The 26494-nt window shown below is 32.6% G+C and overlaps 4 protein-coding genes and 1 non-coding gene across 8 annotated transcripts; 1 reads left to right on the top strand and 4 right to left on the bottom strand.

The window, feature by feature from the left end:
- Window positions 1–5598: 5598 nt before the first annotated feature.
- Window positions 5599–8816, bottom strand: LOC7494932 (vacuolar protein sorting-associated protein 24 homolog 1). 2 transcript variants are annotated; one of them, XM_002311034.3, is made up of 6 exons: window positions 8440–8816; window positions 8077–8153; window positions 7350–7452; window positions 6792–6913; window positions 6083–6277; window positions 5599–6004 (listed from the first exon to the last, which is right to left on the bottom strand). In XM_002311034.3, the coding sequence occupies exons 1-6, from the start codon at window positions 8549–8551 to the stop codon at window positions 5924–5926; spliced, it is 690 nt and encodes a 229-aa protein (XP_002311070.1). In that variant the 5' UTR covers window positions 8552–8816; the 3' UTR covers window positions 5599–5923. The 2 variants fall into 2 exon arrangements, with proteins under 2 accessions (XP_002311070.1, XP_052310974.1); XM_052455014.1 differs by having other exon boundaries at window positions 8077–8141; window positions 8436–8814.
- Window positions 8817–9671: 855 nt separating this feature from the next.
- Window positions 9672–13457, bottom strand: LOC7494931 (uncharacterized). 2 transcript variants are annotated; one of them, XM_024607371.2, is made up of 6 exons: window positions 13268–13457; window positions 12286–12399; window positions 11846–12126; window positions 11195–11282; window positions 10256–10322; window positions 9672–10029 (listed from the first exon to the last, which is right to left on the bottom strand). In XM_024607371.2, the coding sequence occupies exons 3-6, from the start codon at window positions 11967–11969 to the stop codon at window positions 9976–9978; spliced, it is 333 nt and encodes a 110-aa protein (XP_024463139.1). In that variant the 5' UTR covers window positions 11970–12126; window positions 12286–12399; window positions 13268–13457; the 3' UTR covers window positions 9672–9975. The 2 variants fall into 2 exon arrangements, with proteins under 2 accessions (XP_024463139.1, XP_002311069.1); XM_002311033.4 differs by lacking the exon at window positions 12286–12399 and having other exon boundaries at window positions 13268–13432.
- Window positions 13458–16181: 2724 nt separating this feature from the next.
- Window positions 16182–16265, top strand: TRNAY-GUA (transfer RNA tyrosine (anticodon GUA)). Its single transcript is given in 2 exon segments — window positions 16182–16218; window positions 16230–16265. It is a non-coding gene; the product is annotated as a tRNA-Tyr (tRNA).
- A 475-nt stretch (window positions 16266–16740) lies between these two features.
- Window positions 16741–19860, bottom strand: LOC7494930 (probable arabinosyltransferase ARAD1). Of its 2 annotated transcripts, XM_052455013.1 has the most exons (5): window positions 19183–19860; window positions 18136–18432; window positions 17951–18046; window positions 17399–17506; window positions 16741–17311 (listed from the first exon to the last, which is right to left on the bottom strand). In XM_052455013.1, exons 1-5 carry the CDS (start codon window positions 19681–19683, stop codon window positions 17081–17083), a joined length of 1233 nt encoding a protein of 410 aa, XP_052310973.1. In that variant the 5' UTR covers window positions 19684–19860; the 3' UTR covers window positions 16741–17080. The 2 variants fall into 2 exon arrangements, with proteins under 2 accessions (XP_052310973.1, XP_002311068.4); XM_002311032.4 differs by having other exon boundaries at window positions 16741–17506; window positions 19183–19859.
- A 3060-nt stretch (window positions 19861–22920) lies between these two features.
- Window positions 22921–23442, bottom strand: LOC18101363 (stemmadenine O-acetyltransferase). The gene has a single exon (XM_024606950.1). It carries the CDS (start codon window positions 23440–23442, stop codon window positions 22921–22923), a length of 522 nt encoding a protein of 173 aa, XP_024462718.1.
- Window positions 23443–26494: the final 3052 nt, after the last annotated feature.

Raw genomic sequence — 26494 nt, 5'->3', positions numbered from 1 at the left:
TTTTTTAACTATAGGTATATTTCTGAAATCATTTTTTGGAAATTTTATTTGTTGATCTGTTGAATGTATGGAAATTTAATAATTACTTTAAAAAAAAGAATTTAGCAAAGAATTCGATGGTTTGGTTTAATAAGGTTTGTTAGGTTCCAAACGCCTGAGACTTTCTGGAGTTTTGACTAAGAAATGCGGGTCCCAATGTACACTGATCAAGTTCTTTTTAGATGGGAGATCATGATCGTTGATTTATTAGAACTTTAAAAGTCAAAGTTGTGAATGGTGACGATTCATTTTGGGTGCAACAGTCCAAGTTATGCTTGTAATGGAAGAAAGTGGACTGGAATATGGAAGGGCGGTGGTGACGGAACTGACGGTTTCAAAGGCAAATAATGATAAATAAATAAAGGAAAACGAGAGGTATTTTGATGGAAAGAACATGAAACTGGTGTGAGTTAAGCTATGTTTGGCTAAAATCTTTTGCAAGATTACGTTCAAGGTTGTTAAAATATTGTTTTGACACGACATCAAAAATACAATATAAACTTGTATTGTAAAATTATAAAATTATAAGTAATTTTTTTAAACTAATTATACATTGATAATTCTAGTAAATAAATTAAATAACATTAAAATCTGATAAAATGAGTCAATAATATTATAATCAATGAGTGATCTAAATAAAATAAGAGAGATAAATAGTATCAATTAATAAATTAATGACATGGAGAAATAAAAAGTCTTAGAACAAAATTTCTCAATACAGAAAAATCACTAAAAGATAGGAAACATACATGAATCTAGTGACAACCTGGTTGTTTTCATCACAATAAATTTTGATAGACCCATTTTGGATTGCAAGCTAATGAGTTTAAATTAGTAATTAACTAACATGAATTCAATAATGAAATAAACCTTTAAACAATGTCTAATGCGCTATAAAAAATTTAAATTAAAAATAATTATTTAAAACTAAATAAATAAATAAAATAGAATAATAAAAAAGTCTTTATGTTAAAATTCTTCCATGTAGACTGAATCTTCAATTTTTGTATATTCTTGGCAAGTTTGAATCATGATTTCAAACATGTCATTCTCTCCTGATTTTAAACATATCGTTCTCTCTCGTTTTGATGAATTATTGGACCTATGATATATAGTTAGAAAGTTTCAGATGTTTAGTTTCTATCTTAACTTTATTCGAAGTAAAATTCCACCGATAGCTCTAAATATGTCTCAAGAAGTACATGAAGGTGTTGTTTGACATATTTAACAATATTAGTTTACTAAATTTGACCCTCTAAAATATTATGTTTCCTAACTTCACTTGACCTGAAAATTTACCACAATATATTTTCATGTATCTAATATTTCACTGTAAAATTTCAGTTTTATCTAATAAATGGTTTGAAAGATATGTCCAATATCGGAAAACTAGTCAGTTGACATTGTAATGCCAAATTTGGACCTGACTTAGTTCGTATCATAAATTTAGTAAACTCGTAAAATCGGATCGAGTTTATCGATTTTATCGATTTTGCACGAGTTAAGTCTGATTTTACTGGTTTCGAATTTTTAGTCCGATTTAACATGTTAGATACATGTTAACTTGTAAAATCATAAGATTTTACGAGTTAAGTCACGATTTTAACAACCTTGATTACGTTCTAAAAAATTAACTATAAACTTAGAAAAGAGGGGGTAGGGAGTTTTCACAGACTATTATTTATTGGAATGAGGTTTTGTTTTTCTTTTCAATTTTATTATTTAATATTTGTTTTTTAGTTATCTAACTTTTGTAATATGAATTTCAGATTTGATGGATTAACCTGGTTTGATAGGTTAACCCAGTTGGCTCAGTTTTTTATTTTTTTATTTCATCATTTAATATTGATTTAATTGAGAATTAAACTTTACGATTTGTTTTATTTACCTTTCACTAGGTTATCATGATCTCATAACCCGAGAATAGTGTTTAACGGGCTAACTCAAGTTGTTTTTTGTATCTTTTATTTAATTGATTTTTTTAAAAATTTTATCATTTAATACTGGATCGGTTGAGAATTGAGTTTTATAATATGTTTTTATTTGCTTTTTATTAGAATATCTTAGTCTTGCAATTAAGGTCATTAGTTTTGGTATTTTAACCATGGTTAAATTAAGTTTTTTTTTATTTCTTTTTAAGATGTTATATCAGTTTCATGACTCGAGTCACGAGTATTTCAACATTAAACTTGCTTTTTATTGGGTTGTTTTAGTCTCATGACCTGTATCATGAATTTAACATGTTAACATAATTTATTTATTTTTTTAATTAATTTTTAAAAATATTTATAGATTAATATTGAAACGAAAGAAAGTGTGATGGAATATAGAAGTGGAATGGCGGTGGTGACAGTTTCAAAGGCAAATAAAAAAGAAAGAAAAAGGAAAAAGAGAGATATTTTGATGGAAAGAACATGAGACTGGTGTGAGTAAAGCTATTTTTGGCTAAAACCTTTTGCAAGGTTATGTTATAAAAAAATCTCAACTAAATTTAGAACCATGCTAAAATAATGGATGAAAATCATGGAAAAGTTCTGCAGAAGTCCAAGTAATATAGTCTTTAGTAATGTGGTTGAGATTGTATTTTTTAAAAATAATTTTTTATATTTTTATTATTGTTTTGATGTGTTGATATAAAAATAATTTTTTAAAAATAAAAAATATTTATATATTTTAATGTATTTCCAAGTAAAAAACACCTTAAAAAATAATCATTAACACATTACCAAATACTTGTAAGGAGTTATAAATAAATACAATACCTGACTTATTATTTTCAACTCCACATTTAATGTCTTAAATTTATAGCACTCGTAAATAAAGAAAATTTTGGATAAATACATTTAAAAAAAAAAAAACCCTGGAAAGTATCTTCGTAAATAGATTATTGAAGATATGAGCGTAACCTCCTTTGACAGAAACATGAACAATGAAAAAGCAGATGGATAAAGACATTGCTATTTATTTCTTTTTTCAGTTTTCTTTTCGCCAGAAAACATATGGTTCTTGTCTTCTTCTTGACTAAGAAATGTGGGTCCCAATGTACACTGATCAAGTTCTTTTAGATGGGAGATCATGATCGTTGATTTGTTGGAACTTTAAAAGTCAAATCTGTGAGTGGTGACGATTCATTTTGGGTGCAACAATCTAAGTTATGCTTGTAATGGAAGAAAGTGGAATGGAATATTTTGATGCGGAAGGGCGGTGGTGACGGTTTCAAAGGCAAATAATAATAAATAAATAAATAAAGGAAAAGGAGAGATATTTTGAAGGAAAGAACATGAAACTGGTGTGAGTAAAGCTATTTTTGGCTAAAACCTTTTGCAAGATTACGTTCTAAAAAATTAACTATAAACTTGAAAAGGAGGGGGTCGGGAGTTTTCTTAAATTATTATTTATTAGAATAGTATTTTGTTTTTTTTTTAATTTTATTATTTAATATTATATTTTTTCTATTTAGTTACCACACTCTTGTGAAATAAATTTTAAATTTGATGGGTTAACTCGGTTGGCTTAGATTTTTATTTTTTTAATTTTTTTTAATTTCATTCTTTAATATTGATTTGATTGAGAATTAAACTTCATGACTTGTTTTATTTACCTTTCATTAGATTATCATGATCTAATGACTCGAAAATAGTGTTTAACGGGTTAACTCGGGTTGTTTTTTGTGTCTTTTATTTAGTTGTTTTTTTTTAATTTTATCATTTAACATTGGATTAGTTGAGAATTAAGCTTCATAATATGTTTTTATTTGTTTTCATTATAATATCTTAGTCTTGCGATTAAGGTCACAAATTTAACATTTTAACTCTGGTTAAATCAAGTCTTTTTTATTTTTCTTTTAAGATGTTATATCAGTTTCATGACCCGGACCATGAGTACTTCAACATTGAACTTATTTTTTATCGGGTTGTTCTAGTTTCATGAACGGGGTCATGAGTTTGATAGGTTAATATAATTTACATATTTTTATTTTTTTAATTGATTTTTTTTAATTGTATAGATTAATATTGAAATTGAAGAAAGTGGGATGGAATATAGAAGTGGAAGGGCGGTGGTGACAGTTTCAAAGGCAAAAAAAGAGGGGAAAATAAGGAAAAAGAGAGATATTTTGATGGAAAGAACATGAAACCGGTGTGAGTAAAGCTATTTTTGGCTAAAACCTTTTGCAAGGTTAAGTGATAAAATTATATAAAAAACATGAAAGAAAAATTAAAAAACAAATGCAATTGTAATATATTAAAAGAAGAGCTTAGTCTCTCGCGGTAGAAAAGCCCAACGCTCCCAGGCCTCCATAAAAAACCCAGACATGCAGGTTTAGAGTAGCTCATGTGCCAGGGTCTTATTTTTTTTTTTCTTTTTAAAGGACAACCACCCCTTAATGATTTGAAAATCAGGTTAGTATATTTCAAACTAAGAAACCCTTTTTAAACCATATTTTCACTTGAAAAAACCATAAAACACCCTAAACACCATGTAAAATATATTTATAACCTCTAACAACCAAAACATTATCTTCAAAACCCACAATCAACCTGAAACTAAAATTATTTTCGGGTTCAGATCCACCATTTCAGGTAAGTTTAAAAGAAAAAAAACATCTTATATAAACTTTACTCACAAAAAGAAACATGTTGAAGCCAAAATCACTAGGTTTTCGTGGTTGGAATCGATTTCAACTGGGACTTTCTCTTTCTACCATTAGAACTCAGCCACTCTCTCTCTCCTCTCTCAAAATAGAGACAAAAAAATAAGAAAAATAAAGTTTGAAACCAAAATTGAATTTCATAGATTATTAAGGATTAAAAGCTTATAATCTAAAAAGCTAGAGGATTAAAGTGTACGTTTAGCTGTAATTTTAGCAAAATCTTCTTTTTTTACCATGTTTTTTTTTAGTTCATTGTTTTTTAATCTTACCATTCCTTAATAAATATATTTTAATTAGTCATCAATTTGAAGCTATAATGATGCAATAAAAATAAAGACTAAAAAACTAGTTCATTGTAATTTGTTTTTTTATGAACAATGATGTTGAGAAAGATATTTTCTCGTGTGTTTTAAAGTATTACTAAATAAACATGGAAAGATTATATTTAATCCCATAAAAAACAGAAAAATATTTGTACATACTCAAAAATTATTTTTGTAATTCCCTCTTTCATGCTTCTCCTTTTTAATGTTTTTCTCTCTCCTTGTTATAACTTAATCACCATGAAATTTCCTGACTTGCCTTTTTTTTTCAAGTTCTTTTTAATAATTAAATCAGAAACAAAAGAACAGTAAATAAGGATAATGGCAATTGCCCAGGTATTACTTGTACGATATATGAATGTACGCAGATAGAGACGATAGAGCCCAGCAACGGTCTTGGGAAATTAGAGCAGCATACTTGAAATTTTTCCACTTATTTGCCGTCGCATGGTGACTTGTGAAAGAAGCCATTAGAGGGCAAGTGACTAAACTACACACCATAGAGTCTTTCCAAGCGGTCCGAAGAAGACCTGGTTGAGTGATTATTGGACTCGCCATTTTGTATGGACTCATGCGACGCCGGACTAGTAGAAAAATGAGACATCAGGGAGTGCTAGTTCTCCCAAGTATTTTTGGATCATTACATGATGTTATGCAGTAGCGTGTTTTTGGGTGTGAACTACAGGAGAAGCATCGATACATTACACGACACATAAATGGTGTCTGAGGAATACCAGGGGTTTTAGGTAGAGGTAAAATCAAAGTGGGAGTACTGTTATACAAACTGATATGACAAGTGCAGAAATACATTTTCTGCAAAAATTATGGTAACTAGGTCAATGGCCTCTAATCTCATTCATTTTTCTTCAATAAACACCGAGGGAAATGCAGTGAATAAGCATGCATCGAACTAAGATCTGACTTTGGCTAGCCGAGCCCTTAGCTCTTCTAGTTCTTCCTCGTCATCTACACCCTCTGCAATAGCTTCTTCCTGTGAACATTGCAGTGAGGTTAGGTCCAACCTTCCTCAAACCAAGTATGCAAAAAATTAGATCGAAGTTAATCGTACTTCATGTGAGGTGCTTGCTTCTTGGGCAGGTACCCTTACTCTTTCCTTTCTGACAGCTTCAGGAAGCTGAGCAGCTGTCTCACCAGCTATTTCTGTTAGGACCTTATCAACTTCTTCTTCAATTTCCTCTTCGATGTCTTCAGAATCCAGTGCTGAATCAACAGCGTCAGTTACCATTTCTTCAATAACGCCAGCCTACAAAGTGCAAACCAAAAGCCAAGAACGTAAAATATAGGTGAAGAAGTAAATATAAAACGTTGCTCAAAGCCTGAAACATGTCATTGTTAGTGGACATTATGAACCTACTGCATCCAACGCTCTCACTCTAACAAACATCAAGCCTATTTGATAAATAGGTGAACGGATCCTTAGAAAAACATTCTACATTCCCACATTATAAACTTTGAGCTCAGTTAATTTGCTAGGATTCCCAAACTACATAAATTAATTTGCAATTACAGTTTACATAAGACAAATAATTGTATTTTCATAGGAGCAAAGTTTCTTAGTCATAATTTCTGCTGGAGATCACATGGGACTTTTTTTTACTACAAAAATGAGGGGAAAAAAATTCAGAAAAAAGATTGCAAACATTAATTAGATCCCATCATGGGCTCAGCATGTTAGTAGAATTTTTGATGAGCTGTTAAACAGAATGTGAAACTAGTTGGTTTTTCATTGAAACAATTCAAGAAATGATGAAACAAACCTTTGTCATTTCCCTGCTGAATTCTTGCATTGTGGCAGCCATTTCTGGAGCTTTCATAAGGTTATTGACAAGTTTCATGACTTCAGCACTTTTAGATAAATGACCCACAGTACGGGCAATTGCTGAGAATCAAACCCAACATGTGAATCCTCAAGAAATAGTCTCAATGAAACGGAAGAATATTAATTTTTTTTTAAAACAAAAATTATTTCAGATAGTTCAAGCCATTAATTTGAAAGTAAAATGCAAGCAACCAAGAATATAGCAGCATGATCACAGAAGTAGAGTGACAAAAACTGACCAATATGGACATATGACTAAAGACTCTCTTGCCACATCAAATCTGTAATGCAAAATAAGCTTCCATGGAAATTTGGCAAAGTCCAACAATAAAACAAGGGTTTACCTATTTTTCCTTGCCATAAAAATGTTGAAGTTTGAAACTTATTTCATACCTTTTCCCATATCTTTGGAAAGAGCATTCTCATAAAAGGACTTTCAGGTGAAAAAATTCTTAAAACTAAGTAATTTAAATGCATGCCAAGTAAAAAATCCTACCAACACTTTCTCCGAGGTGCATTGATATTGAATTCAGTTGGGCCTTATTTTCATAAAGACGGTTCACAGCTTTTCTCGACATCACAATCTCCTTTGCAAGTGCCTGAAATATAATAGATGGAAAGGGAGACTCACGAGCATGTAAAATATGATACAGCAAGCCATACAAAAGACATGAAATTAGCATCTTTCATGGCTCAGCCAGGATTCACCCAAAGGCAGGCACATAAGCTACTACTGAGGTTTTTTTTTTTTCAGTTCAACATACTTGCAGGATAAGTCTGAGTACATTACTAGTTTCAACTTTCAACCTAAACTTGAATTGATTTCAACATTATCCACATGGCTTTCTAGCTCTAAGCTCCACTTCAAAGTTAAAAAAGTTTTGCCAGTTCAGTTATTATGATACATAGAAGAATTTGAAGCATAACTACCAAAAGAGACATCTAAAATCCCCTAGAGCAGGATCATTGATCCATGCACATGATCAAGCACATAAAGCAACTAGCAGTTTTAGTTTCGGTAGCTCACAGAGAAGCTGGGATTCTAGAACAAATGCTGATCAACAAAATCAAGCTATCTAAGTCCATCATGCATGAATGTCCTAAAAATCCTCAATGATTTTCCAAGTTCACAATCACGAGATTACAGATCTTTCATTTTATCTTATTCAGCACCAATTTCATAAAAAATTGAGTAAAATCAACTCTGAAGTTTGATAATTTACCTTAGCTGAGCCCATGTCATTTCTCTTGGCAGCCTCCTTAATTGCCTTATGTACACTTTTCTCCTCTCTCTGCACATCTAAAACCATAACAAAACCCCAAGTTTTTTAGCCCAAAGTCGCCATCACCATACAAAATGCAACAAACCCAGCAATCCAAGCTTCAGGATTCAGAAAACCCAAAACCCACAATTCCCATCAACCAAGATGAAATCTTTCTCCTTTAAAATCTAAAGACACAATAAACCCACGATTTTTTTCAGCCCAGATTCACTACAAACACACTAAACAAACCAAACCATCAATCCAAACTCAGAATTGTAAAAAACCCACAATAGAAAAAAAAGTGAAAAGTTGGAAACTTGCCTCTGATTTGCCGCTCAATGTTACGGCACTCTTGACGTAGTTTTCTCTGCCAATCCCTCAATTGCTGTTGTGGGTTTGGTTTCGGTTTTAACATGCTCTTGAATTTATCCATCCCTCTCTCTCAAGCCCTCAACTTTAACAGGAGCACAATCAGTCTCCGTCTATGAATAATAGCTTAGGATCGAAGCTGAATTTTCTTTTTGGTGTTTGTTCTCCGGGAGTGTTTTTCTTTTCTGTTTCCTTTTGTTTCCGGTTCAGTCAGCGTGTAAGGTGTTTCAACATTAATCGTGGTGTCGTTAGAGAGCTGGAAAACGACACGTCGTACCATAAACCGCGTTGCCTTTTTTGGAAGAGAGCTTCCCTCTATCTTTCTTCTTGAAGATGGATTTTCTTCCTTTTCTTAACAAGGAAGTGAATGGGCAAATTTCTTTTCTATATATTTTTATTTTTATTTTTCAGAGCCTTCAATAAATAAAAATCAAATATTTTATTAATTCAGTTTCGACAAATCATTTTCTTTATGAATTAGTATATTCACAAAGATTTCTTTCTCCAAACTTTCTCATTCTCTGGATTCAAACATGAGGTAAATAATAGAATAGGTTGGTACTTATTCGTCTTACTGTAGAAAATTTGAATTTCTTTGAGAATCAAATATAAATTTTGTTTCTACTTAATGAATTAAAAAACCAGCAAAATTTGAAATATTTTTTAAATCAATTGATAATATTAAATACTTTTATCAATTAATTTTATAGATAACATTAGTTATTATTTTGAAATAATAAAAATAAAAAAACTTATTTAATTAAAAAGATAAAAATACAAAACAAAACTTATTTGGTTACTGTCTTGATTTTTTGTACTCCATGTTTTTTTCTATCTCGATTATATTATATTAAATATAACAAATAAAACCACAATTATTATATTAAAGTCATATTTATTTTTACATTTTAGAAATACTTTTAAAAAAATTAATTTTTTTTTTATTTTTTTCTTTACTTCAAATTAATATTTTTTTTGGTGTTTTTAAATCATTTTGATGTATTAATATCAAAAATAATTTTTTAAAAATAAACAAATATTATTTTAATATATTTATAAATAAAAAACACTTTAAAAAACAACCGTAACAATACTTTCTAACACACCGGAAACAATTTTACATAGCATCATAAGAAAATTGGATAGAAATGCCAGACTACCAAAGATGCGCATCATTCTGTATCTGATGATAATGCTACCAAGAAGTATAGTTTTCATAGTGAATAAATACACAAGTTGTTTGTTACAAATGAAAGTAAAATTACATCTGGGATCTGTAATCCCCGTGAGGATAAGCTGGGAAAAAAAACCCTGACTAGTCCAATAGGAATTAATTTCAGGTACATTGAAGCCTTTCCATATCATATTCTACATGGAAGAATCAATTACAAGAAATCAGGCTGCATTTTCAGGCTGTCAGAAATTCCTGTATGCTTGACCTTCTATTAGTCTCCATTGCGCTAGAATTAAAACATTGTCATTGATTATTTAATCAAAGAGGCCTTCATCATGCCAAATATCAACTAAAAAATCTACCATCTCCTGCAAAATTCAACAATCAGTTGAACCGAGATCAACAACTGCACAGGAAATTAAGACGAAAACTAGAGGTGGAACGTTCTGAAAGATCAGAAAGAGTCACCAGTCCAAAATCTTTAACCGTGACCTTTCAAGCGCATGCTCATGCACACTACCACTAAAGAAGATTCAAAACCAATAAACCATAAAATTCACTTAATGTGAGAATGGTTGTCAGAAGAGAGCTTACAGATAAAGGAATTGGCTCAGAGAAGGGCTCCTGAGTAGAAAGCAAATCTTCATAGGTTGTTGACCAGCTGCAAAGAAAAGTTCTCCTGTTATGTTTCATCTATCAACACGATTGGCTCCAAGGATGCATGCTTGAATCTTAAAAGCACCATGTCATGCAAAAATGCTCAAAAGATTGTATTTTCTTAAACTCTCGTCTTGGCTCCCTCTTAGGTGGGACCATAACAAGGTCAGGACTCAAGACCACTAATACGAGTAATTACAAATGAAGATTAATAACCAATATAATCATGTCAATTGTCATGAACCATCATAATACATGAACAAACTAGGAAGACGTTACCACAGCGTGTATGGGCAAAAATAATGACAGAAACAATGATATGATATCATGAACCACGTAATACACAAACTAAATAGGAAGCAGGAAGCACGAACATTCTCTTGGAGGTGTCAATGGTGTATTTCTGTAAGTCCTACTTATGAAGCCACTTAAAAAAAAAATTCTGTCAGTCCTAAATTTCTGTCAATGGTGTATTTCTGTCAGTCCTACTTAGGAAGCACGAATATTCTCTTGGAGGTGTCAATGGTGTATTTCTGATTTCTTTACGCATAGGTTTTGGAAGGACAAGAATAGCCCCTGGTCCCTACTTAATTACATGATGACACATGCATTTATTCTTGGCTGAATGCAGCAGGCAGTGAAATGCAGTTCAACAATTCATTTCACTCTCCAAAACTTTCAGTGTCTGCCATCAGGAAGTGCAATAACGTTCTTATTTTTTCCTCATTAATTGCTGAGGCAAGATTTACTATATGCACCCTGAAAACACGAAATACAAATTATTCAGAGTAGGGAGGTTCCAGGCTTATAGATGGTACAAACCATGGACCACAGAAATAGAGCTCATAGCACTCAAGAAGCTTTACAGACAATTACCTTATAATTGGGTCCTTGGTCGTTCTCTGTGGCTGACGAGATTGATTTCCTGTCCACTTTCTTCTGCTCTCGTGCCATGCAATTGCAGCTAAACAGTGCATTTGGACACGTTATACTCATGGAAAAGAAAATTACACGTTGAAAGAAACAGAAAAGAATGAATATGAATAGACAAAGGCTCGCTACTGGGATTTGCACAAGGAAAGAAAGATGCATAACAATCACAAAAGCAAAACCAAAGAAGTATTTACTATTTGAAACTCCGACTTCAATGGATGACTTAGAAACCCATGTGAAGCAACACTTAAAAAAAGTCAAAAGTTTCCAGGCATTATTTTGTACAGAACATTATCAATGACGTTTATTCAGATTATTCCAGTGATGTCAATGGTAGAATAATACACTTCTTTTGTCCTCTTCTCCTTATAAAGCATGAAACTTCAATTGGAATTAGGTGTATCTTTTATATAGCAAAAGAAATCTCTAAGAACACGTCTAATTAAAAAATTAAGACCCTAAAAACCAGCAGATGTAAGACTAGAAAAATCGCTGTAATGCACAATCACCAAGTGAGTTGCTTTAAAGAAATCCCAAAAGGGAGGACAGATTTAGAGAAATTGCTGGCATTCGTGACCAAGGCAAGAGACTCACCATGATTAACAAATACAGATGTACTCTTCTCTTTTTCTGTGTTCATATGTTCTCCATTGGTGGATGTGGAATGCTCTGATGATCGCTTCTCATTGGAGTGGGAGCTTACAGAATTTACCTCCATTTGCTCTAAACTGAATACTCATTCCCTTCGGCAGTAACACATTAACTGCTGACTAGTAGTCCTTTTTAACAAGTTCCTTCAGGGATTTATCAAAAGATATAGCTATTTGGAATGAAGCAAGGCTTCTACAACAACTTCTTGGCATAAAATAGCTCTTCTGTGTGATTGACAAATCAAAAGGAAAGGTAAGAATAAGGAAATATGAGTCAGAACGTCACTTGAATACAATAGTGACACACTTTGAAAAAAAGAACCACATTCTTCTCGCTGGACCAAATATAAAACCATAGCCAACTTCAACATTAATCATATTTACCTTGCTTCTGAAAATCTATGTAAAATCTTCGGTAAATTAATCACCAAAACTTTCAGAGTCCATTTATGTTAATGACAACAGAAGTTCCACCCTAGAAAAGCAGATGCCTTGGTCCTGCCAGTATTTAATGTCCTATCAGTATTAATCTTTCTTTCTAACACAAGCTTCCTTTAAGACACATAACATGTAAAGTAATAAATAAACCAAAGGCATATGAGCTATAAAACGAGGAAAAATAAAAGTCTCCCAGTAATCATTTTTTTGTCAGACATCATTAGAGTGATCAACAAAAAAAATGTTTTTTTCATCTAAATTTACGGCAAAATTTTATTCTCTACAATCAATAAAGTCAACACAAACTCAGATCTGTTGCAGAGTATGAACTTTTCCAAAAACAAACCCACAGAACAGAACCATCAAAGACATGCATTTACTTCTTCACATCCCCACCAAGTCACCAAGAAAATCCAAAAAAAGACCACACTTCCTCTTGCACAATTCACCAGGTTGTGATCCAAATTCTCTGGAAAAAAAAATCCCACCATGCTACTATGCAATTCCTCATTCTACAAGTCCAACAAAAAAAAATTTCACACAAGAACAGATTTCAAGAACTGGGTCGTTAAATCAACTAAATTTCACATTCTTAAGCCGACCTTCTTTTGCTCATCATATCAGCCACAGTTTATCTACTTTTACACTGCTCTTCCTGTTTTCTTGTTGGTATATGCATAACAAAACATGCTCAAAATGTGAAACAATCCAAACAGATTATAAGAACACAGACACAGAAGTTGCAAAAGCAAATCCCACGAGCTCAAAATCATTTTCGGAACTCGGAAACATTTTCTAAATTTAAGATAGCATGCATTTAGCCAGTCTTTTTTTTTTTAATATAGTATAAAAGGTAATCTTGAGCAGAAATAAATGAAAATCCCCAAAAAGAATTACACCGGGAAAGAGAGAAAAGGCTGGGCAATACCTTGTTGCAGGTTATTTATCAACGCATTGGGTATTTTAAAGCTGAATCTAAAGTGTTTCTTTTAGAGGGGGGAGGAGGAGGAGGAGGAGGAGGAGGGAGGGGAGGGGGGAGGAAATTAGGAGAACGTCGGTTTTGATAATTATTGACTTTTGGTACGGTAATGATAATATAATAATCTTTCTATTAAAAGAGAAAATCCATTTTCCTAAAAAATGATTAATCTCGATCAACTTTGACTAAATCCTTAAATCTAATAAAGCAAATTATCTTTAATCTGACCTTAAATTTTAACTTTAATGGCTAGGTAAACATGTGTACCCTTTTATTCTTTTCTTGCTTTGTGAGCTTCCTCCTCTAGGTTTTTATTAGTCAGCGATTTGCTACGATTAAATATTTTTATTTTTATAAATATATGTATATAGATTTTTTTAATACATTTATGTAATTTAAAAGATTTAAATTTAAATAAAAAAATCTATGATCCATGTAATCAAGTAAATCAAGAATTATATATACGAATGAATAAATAAAAAGTCATTGACAATACCTAAAAATAAAACTTGAAAAATAAAGAGATAAGTGTAAATCAAGATATTTAATTTCAAAAAATAATATTTACCTAATTATATTTGCTAAATTTTTTTATTTAAATAATTTTTTTTATTCAAGTAAACGATAATAGAAATAGAAACACAAATTATTTTGATCAAATAAAATAAAATGAGAAAATAACATCATGCAAAACTGTGTATATTAGAAATATTATCTAAAAATTAAATTTTATTATTTGAAAAAATAATGTCCATTCATACAAAAGATAAAAATATATATATATAGATAAATCAGCTTTAAATTTAAATGCGTGACTAAAAAATAACCATCATTTAAAAGTGATTCTCAAATCAAAATGAAAGAGAAAATGAGAACTAATTTAAATATAAATTAAAACAAATTAGAGAAAAAAACCATTAAAAACATTAATTTTAAAAAATAAAAAGGAGCAAATGTCATATGCTGTTGGGCCCTTATTTTTTTGTTTGCAATTGGGGTGGATAACCCACCCCATATTTTCTTAAAAAAAATCAGACTGCACGTCTTCTGTTTTGTCCAGATTTCAGCCATTATAGCAGCTGAAAATCAAGGTAATATTTTTTAACCTAAAAACCTGTTTTTCATCTTATATTTGATCCAAAACACCTATAAAAACTATAAAAACTATGATAAATCTATTTATGGTCTCGAAAAACCCCAAAAAACCACCTCAAAAATCAAAATCAAAATCAAACCAAAATAAAAAATCAACCCGAGCTCAAATCTGTTTTTTCATGAACCTTAAAGGTAAAAAAAACTTGATATAAACTCCCTTTATCAAATGGAACCATTTGAAAAAAATATTGTTCATTTTAGTGACTTAAATCGGTGCTAACGACACCTTTTTCTCTCCAACACCGGAATTCAAAAATCTCTCTCTCTCAATCAGTGACTAAAAAATAACATAAATAAATTTTTGTACCAAAATTAAATTACAAAAACATTAAGATACTAAAATTATATAATTTGCATGAATTTATAAATTCAAGAACTAGAGTGCATCATTTGACAAAATCTATCTCATGCTACTTATTTTATTTTGGTTCTTTTGTTTCGACTTCATCATCTCATAATAAATCAAGAGTAATTAATTTTTAATTAGTATTAAATTTCTAAATATTTTTTTTGAGAATCAAATTAAAAAAATAAATTTTTTTACATAACCCGTCTACTATAATATAAAAATAATATATAAAAGGATAAACAATGGATTCCTGCGCGACCAAAAACTCGTGCTTTTAAGACTTATACTTAATTTTCAATTTCAATTTCTGATTTCTCTTTCCAGCTGACGTGGATTTGATTTGGGGAAATTTGGAGTGGATAAGCTAAGTTGTCTTTATACCATGATGACTGATATACCCTTCACCTACTGTTAAATCTCATGGTAGGTGGATAATCTACGGGTGTCTTTGTCATTTCAGAGCAGCAACAATCCAAAACAAATATCTACGTACCACACTGTTTTTTTTTTTTTTTCCTCCATTGCACTTCGGTCACAAATTTGTCGTCTAGATTTAGGACAATGAGGTTTGAACTTAAAACCTATTTTTTGGTGGAGGGTCATGGCTGCTATTTGATTATGCCATGGCCATTTCAGCAATAATTTCATTGCATGAGAAATTAGATCTCAGAACCTGGGGGTTATGCTGGGTCTACACGCGAAAGATTAAAGTATATCTTTCCTCTTGACGTCCGTGCTTTCTTTTCAATTGTAGACTACCCATGTAATTTATTAGTATCTTAAACGACATGCAAGCCCATGAAGTTTATTTATTCCAAGTCATTTCGTCTAATTGGATTCCTTGGACAAGAAGTTATCTTGATTTCCCTTTTGCTCTTACAAGCTATCACCCCTACGAGTAATGTTTCGTGTAGTGAATTCTTATGGGTAATTTAACTGATTAAATTTTGAGCTTGTTTTTTAATAATTATAAGTTTGAGTTTTTTTAGGATTACTGAAAATTTATATAATTATTAATTTTAGAATCTGTGAGATTAGTTAAGATGTATGTAAATTGATTCGAACACTTATATTAATAAATAATAATAAAAAAATACTTGTAGTGCCCTCAAATGACGCCCCATAGTTAATAGTTTGGTCGATTCCTTAATGCTCCACGTTCATTCATCATCCACCAAAAGTCAAAACTCCTCCAACAAAGCAAAATACACCATCCACAAAGAGTACCCAATCAAATCCCCTTGAGTCGCATGGAAATAAAAGCAGCAATTATGATTAGCATATCATAATTTATGCACAAAGTGACGGATGAACGGAGCATTAGATTATATATTATATATGGTAAAGAGAGTCTACAAACCGACCTTAGCTCAGTTGGTAGAGCGGAGGACTGTAGTGGTAGCTGTTATCCTTAGGTCGCTGGTTCGAATCCGGCAGGTCGGATATTTCTTTTGTTTTCTTTGCTTCCCTTTTCCTTTTTTTTTGTTCTCTTAGAAAATTCCTTACACTTCATACAAGACAAAAAAAAAAAAAAAAAAAACCTTGAAGAAATAACGTAGATTGAATGATAGGCAGGACCACAACCTTGATCTCCAAATTTTTTATGCAACTAAAAACCGCCGCAAGATAAAAAAATCTGCCCTGCTACCGTCCCTGTCCTGGGCATTCTAATATTCCTGTACCTTGATCAGAAGCGTGCTTCACATCAAGGATCGGTTGATAAAACGGTTCAAGGTTCCGGTTTAAACTTGACTACACATGCAGACAGAACGAAGCAACTCTCTCCCTTGACAGTAATAAGAAATCCGGACAAAAAAGAACGAAAACTGAAAAGAACAAAGAACACCATTTTTTGCCAGATAACTTCTTTGATGGATGGAAGGTTTAATCACTTTCCATCAAATAGACTACAAAGATCGAGAGAAACAAATACAACAGCGTGGAATTAGTTCTTTGCTAAATTCTGGACGTCTACATTTGAAAGTTATTTCTCAGAACTCACTACTGAACTGCTGGGAATGAACAAAAGAATATTAGACAGGCAATGATGCATCACTACACATCTCTTTTTCAAAAGAGAATCTTCTTTGATCTGACGCTGATGAGTAAGTGTGAACATATAGTAATTTCTCTATAAAGGTAGATGACAGATGGTGATTGTAACTACCTCAGATTATTCCCTCAATGGGTTATCATTGTGTATGATGTAAAAAAAATCATGAATGTACAGTGTCCATTATGAAACCTCCAGAACAGAATCATCTTCTCCGCTGCCACCAGTCTGGGACTTTCAATCTGTGATTTCTATGGACAGCAAGTTGGGCTCCTGGAAGCTTGTTCTTAACCTGCCTCCATAGCAAGTTGACTGCATCTTCCTTCACTGGGGGGTATTGGAATTCAAAGTGATGAGAGATCTTCTTGAGCTGCCTCCACATTTCAATCCACCTGTCCTTTGGAAATCTCCGGAGCTGATTAACCAAGTAATCTGGCTGAATAGCCTCGTTTATAGAGAAGAAAATTGAGAATTGGCTGTAGTCAATTTCATCTTCATAAGGGAGCTCAATTAGATCACTCACAATGACCGGAACACAGTGGCTAACAATAGCATCGAAAAGCCGGCAAGAGGAAGGAGTGTCTCCTGCAGGATGCAGGCAGAACTTCGATGACCGCATCCCTTGAGTTGACTGATATTCAGGAAAGAAAGGAAAAGAGATGAGACATAAAAATTATGTAAATTTATTTGGAAAACACATTAATTGACTTAGGGTTATCCTCTTTGGAAAACCAACCCGGCACACTGATGGCATTCTCTCTCTACATGAGATCATAAAGAATGATCTTGCATTTTCAATGCCCAGTATGCATGGGAAGATTCCGTTCATTAAATGGCAGGGAGTATTAAACATAATAAAACATGGCATGGCATTCAATTTAAAGAGTGGATTGCCTTTGATGAAAATTAGTTGCAAAAGCACATCATATCGTAATGTCAAATGCACCATATTTTAATGGGATAGGAAAAGGTACTTGTCAGATCCTAATGTTAAGGTCATTTAATAAAAAATTGGAAGAAACTCAGCATGCAATGACAACGTCAATTTTGGCAACCCCCATCACTCACTACTCACCGCTTGTATTGCTTCAGCTGTAGGCGAGCTTCGTTCATACCGAACATCATCATAACCAGCCAATATCTTTTCAAGTTTGGCACGAACTTTTCCTTTCTGCAACACAACAGGTCCATTAAAAATCACCTTGACATCAAACCAGATGTTTTAAATGAGATTGACATCACCAAGAGCAGCACACATACATCTTTCCTGACTGTATTCCCCCTGAAGAAAAGAAGTGTCTTTCGAGATTCAAATGGGTCCAATAGGTCATCATCTTTAAAGGAATCCACATTGTGTACATACGGCGACACAACATCTTTACTTAGAGTTGACAAGGATTTAGGGTAGCGGCCAAAGTCTGCAACAATAAGAATGGACGCATTCACCAGTTGTCGGAGAAATCTAAAAGCATTTGGATGTGTCATTGGAATCACATGGTCTCTGCCTCCAGACCTCTGCCAGTACTTTGACTTTTGCAAAAAGTCTATTAAATCAACCTAAAACCAGAAGAATCATACAGTCAACCTTAAGCAACTAGATCTCAAGCAAAAATATATTGGAACTCAGTAAATAGATAGCGATATTGCGTAATGGCAGGATACAACAAGTTAGATACTCTGAAACTGAACTTAACTCCAAAAGATTCTCTACTTCTAGAATCTAGTGTGAATTGACTGGAGAATATCTGATTATCAGTCCAGTACCAGCTTATAAAGATCTACAACTAGTGAGGTGTTCATAACTGCTTCCCTATATCAACATCAGCAAGAAAACTCAATCCCCTAACACATAAAACTCCCTGATTCAACAGAATTATTCAGTTATACCCTCCATTTCTATATCACCCTCATTAAACTCCAGTCACTAAAGAAGCTAAAAAAAGTTAACTCTATTAAACAAAAACAAACCGCAATATTAGTGCATTGAGCTGATTTCATATCCGATCGAAACAAAACCGCCTTGGAAAAAAAAACATCCTCCAATCATGAATCAATATATTACTCTCTACAAATTCTTTTTTCTTTTTGGAATCAAAATTCTAAGCCAATTACCCTTTGTCCTAAAAAGGCTAAAAAACAGAATGCCATAGTTTATTAAGCTAGAAATCTCACCTTTTCAACTGCAAACAATTCTAAACCCGAAATTTTTTAAAACCCATCAAAATTCAGTCCCCAAGAAAAATCAAAATTCTCCAAATTAAACACAGAAAGCTCAAAACTTGAGCTAAAAAATGAATCCAAAATCACCTGCAATTGCCGATCCTTTTCTGTTTCAGGATCAGTCATGTTACGCCCATGAGTATTAAAACTCAACGAACTAAAAAACGGCACAAAATACGCTTCCGCAATCTCAGGATCCAAAACCCTAACAGCCTCCCTCTCCTCTCCCTCTCCACCACTTCCCAAAAGCGAAGCCATTAGCCAATACTCCACACTATGTTGCTTCCTCACCCCCACATTCACCGGCCACCGCGGCAACTCCTCCGCTGTCCTCACCGGCGTGTCATCTCCACCCCCCTTCTTCCACTGCATCATTCCGATGTTGAATCGACGTGGAAGATCATACATGTACACTTTGAGAGGAACAGAAGGAGAGGATTGCGTGTGGGTGGGCGTACAGGGTAAGTTGTGGGCTCCATCTGGTGATGCAAAAAAGTATGATCTGATATCAACAGTGCCGATGAAGAGGGAGAAAGAGATTAAGAGAAGGATTATGAATGCTAGTGAGACAATTGCTTTTCCATACATTTTGGAAGATTAAGAAAGAAAAAAGACTAATTTCTAACAAAGAGAAAGTTCATAGCAGAAGAAGCTGTGTGGATCTGAGTGGAGAGGGGATTGGAATTTATGAGCGGGAGTGTTTGAGAGGAAAAGAGAGGATTTTTGGGATTTTGTCTGGGACTGGGAGAGAGGAAATTTTGATCCAGAAAGAAGGCAATCAATCTGCTTTTAGTATTTTCATACGGTCCCTATAGTTTGTAAATTTGTCATATGAAATATTTAACTTTACAATTTATCAAATGAGTCCCTATTTGAATAAGAGATCTGTCCGATTAGGTCGATCGTCCGATGTGATATTCACATGGATGTTTTAGTTTTTCGTTATTTGAGTGAAGGGTAAAATGTTAGTTAAATAAGTATATTTATTTAAGTAATTTTAAATATTAAGATTATAACGGGGAGAAATCTATAAAAGTTTGCTGAATATCGCAACGCTGAGATTTATCTCTATTGATGCTTAAATTGATTAAAATCATTCTACTCACGTCAAAAAAAAAAAAAAAAAGTTGAAAAAGGCTCAGAATTCAATTTGATAAAATGTTAAAAAAATGAAAACGAGTGTAAAAAATAAAAGTACTGAAAATGCTAAGGATACAAGCAAAAACAATTTCTCCATGTTTCGGGGGGTGTGGGTGATTTGTTTAGTTGTTTTTTAAAATAATTTTTATTTAAAAATATATTAAAATAAATTTTTTATTTTTAAAAATTATTTTTAATGTCATTCCATCAAAACAATTTAAAAATAGTAAAAAATAATTAAAAATAAAAAAATATATTTTTTAAAAAATTCTTTAAAATACAAAAACAAACAAACGGATTTTTTGTATTTTCAGTAAATCACCAATTGGGCATTCAACAATATTTTCATTACTAGCCGCATCAGTCAGCAAGAATTTTACAGCAGTGACCTTTTGTTTCCCCAAAAAAAAAAAAAAAACCGAAGATTTTAAATAAAACATTAATGATTAAACTATTCCAATGCGATAAGATGCATCTTTGAAAAATTAAATGATTTTCCCATATGCATTATCTCATTTAATTAGTGAATCTGGCATTCGATAGAACAAAGCGTTTCCATCTCATGGACAAGTTCTGAAAAACTAGAGATGATAGAGAAACTGAGGATGTTCTAGCTCAGTTGTATGGTGATGCAACATCTGATGCAGCTCCCTTTTCTGGGCAACGAAAGGCCATCCTTTCAATAAACACTGAAGGTAGAAAGAGATTCTTGCGTTAAGTGACATTGGAGCTCAAATATACTATAATTGCCTGCTCTAATTCATCTACACTCTATGATATCACATGTTTTTTCTGAGATATCCCCTCTGCTATCATGTATATACGCATCATATACAATCCGACTAGCTACCTATTTGTAGGGATATGGCGTCTGCTTGGACATCCTTGGATCCACTCCTCTGGCGTCATGAGGTGACTCGTGAGGAAAATGGCCAACCTGAGACCTCAAGAGTTTTCCAAAAAGCTCTACCTGATCAGTGGAGAATGTTAAGTCTTCTCTAGTTGTGAAAATAACTTGCTGATTAATTACTGGATCAAAGTTTGACTATTAATTGTTTTCTTAATCCAACTTTTCATTTTAATATGCACTTTTGTTTTGTTTGTTGTGGATGAAACTGTAAACTTTGACTGAAAATAAAGGATATTTCAAGGAAAAAAAAGAGTAAATTGCCAAGGAAAACCAATAAAATAACCAGATTAGAAAGAAAAATACACTAAAAGTATTCATTCAATATTGAGTTTTACAAATAAATGGGATTCAAGAAGTATTTTACATCAAATTCACAGCAAACTCACTGAATTGACGAAGCATTAACCAGGATGGATGAGGTGATGAACTCGAAACGGGTACTCCTCTGCATCACGAGTCCACCATCCTCCTTGGTCTAGAATACATATAGTTTCTTATACACAGACATTACATCAATCCTTCTCATTAAATTCTCCGTGAAAAGCTTGTCGTCCCATCTAAAAGTGTATCCATAATATATATAAAAAAATACTCTGTGAAAAGAAATGACCAACAATGAATATTTTTTCCGACCACATTCATACGACAAGGGAAGGGGAAAAAAGGTAGTCTATGAATGCTAATTTTACCAATTTTTTCCTCAAATTAATCATCTGAAAAAAATCTAATTTATTGAAAATTTCAAAAAGTAAGGAATTTTTAGGAAAAGTTCGATTCACATTATTTATTAATGCCACGATTTAGCTTTGATCATAGCTTTATTGCAATTATTTACGCAACAAGTACGGTGTTTTGCGCATTGATCATCGCAAGATAATATATATATATATATAGCGGTCATGGTAAGCAAACCAATTAAGATCGATCCACGGTCTGGACTACTATCTTTGGGTTCGGAGTTGCTTATACAAGAAATTCAGGATCCAGTTCAAGTATAGCATTATCTTTTCAGCTAAGGTAATCCATGCTTCAAATCATCCTTTGCTCCATTTTGTTTCAATCAATGAAGCAAAATTCATATATGCTGGACCAACTTTCCCACAAATACCCAACCAAACAGATTCAGGAATTTCCAAAATTCACATCGTCGAGGCCAAGATTAGACCAACTCGTGATTAGAAACCCATCGGGTTTTTCCTTCGCAAGAAAATTACCTTGCTGCCTTGGACCATCAGAAATGGTTTTAATTAAATCCTTCATCACCTTGTAGACTTTTCAGGAAATCCTGATGGTCCATTTTGGCGATAGATTCGCTTATTATGATGGCCAACTCATGCAGCTCCAGGCCTGCCTCCGGTTTAGATACTGCCCCAACAGTCCGAAATAGGTTTCCAATGGTGCCATCAAATAAGAGTGGCTCTGTTCGCTCTCGCAAGTTCACCACATATCTCAAAATGCATGGCCTTGGGGAGCCTGAGAGAGCAAGAGATGCGGCCATATAACGTTTCCCAAGGAAACCTGACAAGGCTCCAGTTCGAGACGGCTTAAGATCACTTTCACCTCTGGCCTTTTCCATCAATGTTTCTATCGTCTTGGCGTCAAACACGAATCTCTTAATTTGTGATGCAGTTGTTTTCCACAAACCATTTGTCATCTACAAGAGAGAATAGTTGCCTCGGCACATCATTTCTTGGTGGAAACACTAAAGATGCCTTCGCAAGGTTAGGAAGAAGCGCTTCAAAATCACAAGAGGAAGACCCCTGGCTGATGGCAGACTATGCACTGAAGAGGGTGGAAGCAGTTCCTCCATCACCAAGCTTGTGTGACATGCACCCATCAAGTGCTAATCCACCACAAGAAAATACGCTCAGCTGAAAAATCAACAGGGTCACGTCATCTTGTGATTCTTTGGCGAGAGGTGGGCATGGAAGGAACTGATTTAAAGATTCAATTTGCGGGTCTTCAAAAAATTCGGACAGACTACAATTAACCCGGGCTTCCATAAATGAAACACCTTCATCAAAACGATCAACGAACATATTGGTTTTTACCCTACCAGAAAATGGGTAGAGAACATTCAGTACTGTATCAGAGAGTGACCTTTTGAGGTGTTTCAGGAATTGGGTGTCATCCATATTTGCTTCATTACTCTTGGGGTAGAAAAGCATCATGGGAGCATAAGATGTGGGAGTGAGCTGGTCAAGAAGGCAGAGTTTGTAGGGCTGTAGATTGTGAATTGTTGGTGAAGATGGCTTGATGATTTCCCTTGAAATGACGTGAACTTCTATCTTCACCATTTTGCACACAAATGCCTTATAACCTCGAATTGTTTCTCTCTTCTTTTCTATTTAATGGTTTTTGTGATTTTGTCTCCCCTCTTGACATGTTTTTATAATTAAAAAAGGATCGCCATCTTCAAGTGGTTTGATACCAGATTTTAATAATTTACAGTTGAGATGTTATCTCGTTTGGTACCTACCGTGGATCAAATCATGTTCATTAAAATTAATTTTTTTTTATATTTTTAAATTGTTTTAATTTTTTTTAGATTTATTTTGCCCTCCTTAATTAGGACTTAATTAGGACTGGTTCTTAATTAATTTTGTGATATGGTCTCACATATTGAGAGAGAAAACAGAGTGAATTAGGGATCGGCTTGTCTTTACCCACTTAGTTTAACACATAAAATTCAAGACACCCCTGAAACCATCAACTAGTGACTCTTGGTTGCGGAAACAGAGAAGGGGCCGTCCTTCATAGAAATGGGCCTAAGGTTTTGCTTTAGGCCCATGATATTTTTGTATATCTTTCCAATACAAGCACGTGGTAATATCATTGCATAATTACTCCTTTAACATATTTTTTCGTGCTCTCATCATGGCAGGAAAAAACTAATAGAAAAAAAAGAAGAAGCAGCAGAATATTACGTGATCTAAATTATGGAAAATAATTTAATATTAACTTGGGAAATTTTCTGCTTCTCGAATTAAGAAAAGTCAAGAAATTATTCTTTTTAATGAACGCAGTAAATGATCTGTTTAAAGATTTTTTTTAATAAAAAACCCGATCCGATAATTCTATTTAAAAAAAAACATATTAAATAATTAATCATCGAACAAATGGACCATATACAGGAAAGCAAAGGCCCGTGATGTTATGTAAGTCATTCCGATACATGCATGTGGCGCTATAAATGCGAAGGCCCATGATGTTATGTATCCGATACATGCACGCGGTACTATCATTGAATAATTTTTTGGGTGCAAACTTCTGGCTAAGAAAAAACATATTTTTTTAGATTATTTTTAAACTTTTGTATATCTAATTAAGCTCAGAAAATATCGAAGGGTTGGTTTTTATTTTTTTAAAAAATCTTTTTAAATAATATATATATTTTTTATTTTTTAAAAATTATTTTTTAATATTAACACACCAAAATGATTTGAAAGCATTAAAAAATATTAATTTAAATAAAAAATAATTTAAATTTTTTGTAAAAATATTTTTAAAATACCAAAATAAATAGACCTAACATTGGATAAGCAATATTACCTCTACTTTGTTAGTGTTTTTTTTTATTGTAAATTATATTATATGATTTCATAATTTTATTGAAGAGTTGTTTAATTGAAAAATAATAAAAAAGTAAATAATACACCATTCAACTCACTTATTTACATATATAAAGATTTAAACGATTGATATTCTTGACTGATAATAATTGATACACTATTACAGACAGTTTCTTTGTTCTTGAAATCTACGAGACCTAGTGAATTCTCAACGTCCCTGAGAAAGCAGCAACCTGCAACCGCAATCTCACCATCACTAGACCCACTCTGCGTCGGATATAATATGGATTGTTTGTTTTTGTAATTTAAAAATATTTTTGAAAAAAATAATTATTTTATTTTAATTTATTTTTTGATATTTTTGATATTTTAATATACAAATATTAAAATAATTTTTTAAAAATAAAAAATACATTATCTTAATATATTTTTATATAAAAAAATATTTTAAAAAATAACTGTCACCATACCCTCAAACACTTACACCCGCCCTTGAAAACGTGAGTTATGTATAGTCACCCACACCTTAATCCCTCAAGTCTCTTACAAATTATTTAAGCTTTTGATTCTCAACTGAAATGGGATATATCCTTATCATTGTCATCCTTGACTGGTTCTTTATCCTGTGATTAGTTTAAATTATTGATCAAAGAAAAATGGAATATTAAAATTCTCAGGGCCTTTTATCGAAGAAAAAAACAAAATCTGCGTTGGCCCGTTCAGAATTTGTTTGTTTATACATATTTCACAAAGCACCTCGGGGATTCTGTTTTCGATTTTTTCCCGAGCCCAATCTCCATGTGAGTTGTAGCCGTACGTCATCCCTATTCTCCTTGTGAGTTTATAGCCCACAACCCTACTATTAAGTATTAAAACATGCTGTTTGAATTAACTTCCATTCAAACTAATTTTGCAAACACTGAATTTAATAATTATATAAAACTCTAATAATTCTAAAATTTATAAAATTTAAATTAATAATTTCTAAAAATAAATCTAAAACCTAATCAATTAACCAACCACCTTCACCTACATCCTTCATGTTAACCGCATCCCAATCTTACCTACATCCTTCATGTTAACCGCATCCCAATCTTAAATATCAGGGTGCTTCCACTCACACCTAGTTACCAAGAAAATCAGCACAATTATTCCCTTCCCTGTCAACATGCTACAATTACAGCTTGTAAAAAAAGTGCCTCCTCTCTTTTTTTTACTTGCTATTTTTTTCGGGTAGGAAAATTACGTCACTGATTCCTTGTTTTCATCATACTTCTGACAACCGTAGCCCTGGCAGAAATGCATTGCTGCTACATTCGCCAGCTATCAGTCAAGGGTGATAGACATGGACAGGCTCTCATTATTTAAGATTCATAAAATCTTTTCTGCTATTTCGATGTTATATTTTAAACGTGTTTTTAAAAGAAAATTATTTTTTTAATTTTTTTTTATATTTAAAATTATTTTAATTATAAAACGTTACAAATAATTTTTAAAAATAAAAAAATATATTTTAAAAAATAACCACAACTATTCACCACCAAACATAATATAAATTTATTATGCTAGTTATTATTATTTCTGATTATTCATTCTCTTCCATAGTTTTCATTTTTTTCTAATCACGAACTCTTTTACTATACTGGGCGCACCGGATGCTTTGATATAGAAACTATTAAATAATTAATTAGCTTCTAATTCCATTAAAATAATAATGTACAGCCATGTTTATTAGTTGAAGGATCATCCACCTCAAGAAGTAGATGGTGCCATTAGT

Source organism: Populus trichocarpa, chromosome 8, assembly GCF_000002775.5.
Source record: "Populus trichocarpa isolate Nisqually-1 chromosome 8, P.trichocarpa_v4.1, whole genome shotgun sequence".
Taxonomy (NCBI): Eukaryota; Viridiplantae; Streptophyta; class Magnoliopsida; order Malpighiales; family Salicaceae; genus Populus; species Populus trichocarpa.
The sequence above is the reverse complement of the archived record's forward strand: the minus strand, read 5'-3'. Positions and strand labels throughout refer to the sequence as shown.

Excerpts from the sequence above, each read along its gene's own strand:
- LOC7494930 (XM_002311032.4), bottom strand. The coding sequence starts at position 19,683 with ATGTATGGAAAAGCAATTGTCTCACTAGCATTCATAATCCTTCTCTTA. Across the intron at positions 18,433-19,182 it reads AAAAGGATCGGCAATTGCAG|GTTGATTTAATAGACTTTTT; the intron begins GTGATTTTGGAT and ends TTCTGGTTTTAG. Across the intron at positions 18,047-18,135 it reads GGAATACAGTCAGGAAAGAT|AAAGGAAAAGTTCGTGCCAA; the intron begins GTATGTGTGCTG and ends GTTGTGTTGCAG.
- LOC18101363 (XM_024606950.1), bottom strand. The coding sequence starts at position 23,442 with ATGGTGAAGATAGAAGTTCACGTCATTTCAAGGGAAATCATCAAGCCA.
- LOC7494931 (XM_024607371.2), bottom strand. The coding sequence starts at position 11,969 with ATGGAGGTAAATTCTGTAAGCTCCCACTCCAATGAGAAGCGATCATCA. Across the intron at positions 11,283-11,845 it reads ATCTGTATTTGTTAATCATG|CTGCAATTGCATGGCACGAG; the intron begins GTGAGTCTCTTG and ends TGCACTGTTTAG. Across the intron at positions 10,030-10,255 it reads CTGAGCCAATTCCTTTATCT|GAGATGGTAGATTTTTTAGT; the intron begins GTAAGCTCTCTT and ends TGAATTTTGCAG.
- LOC7494932 (XM_002311034.3), bottom strand. The coding sequence starts at position 8,551 with ATGGATAAATTCAAGAGCATGTTAAAACCGAAACCAAACCCACAACAG. Across the intron at positions 7,453-8,076 it reads ATGACATGGGCTCAGCTAAG|GCACTTGCAAAGGAGATTGT; the intron begins GTAAATTATCAA and ends ATTATATTTCAG. Across the intron at positions 6,278-6,791 it reads TCAGCAGGGAAATGACAAAG|GCTGGCGTTATTGAAGAAAT; the intron begins GTTTGTTTCATC and ends TGCACTTTGTAG.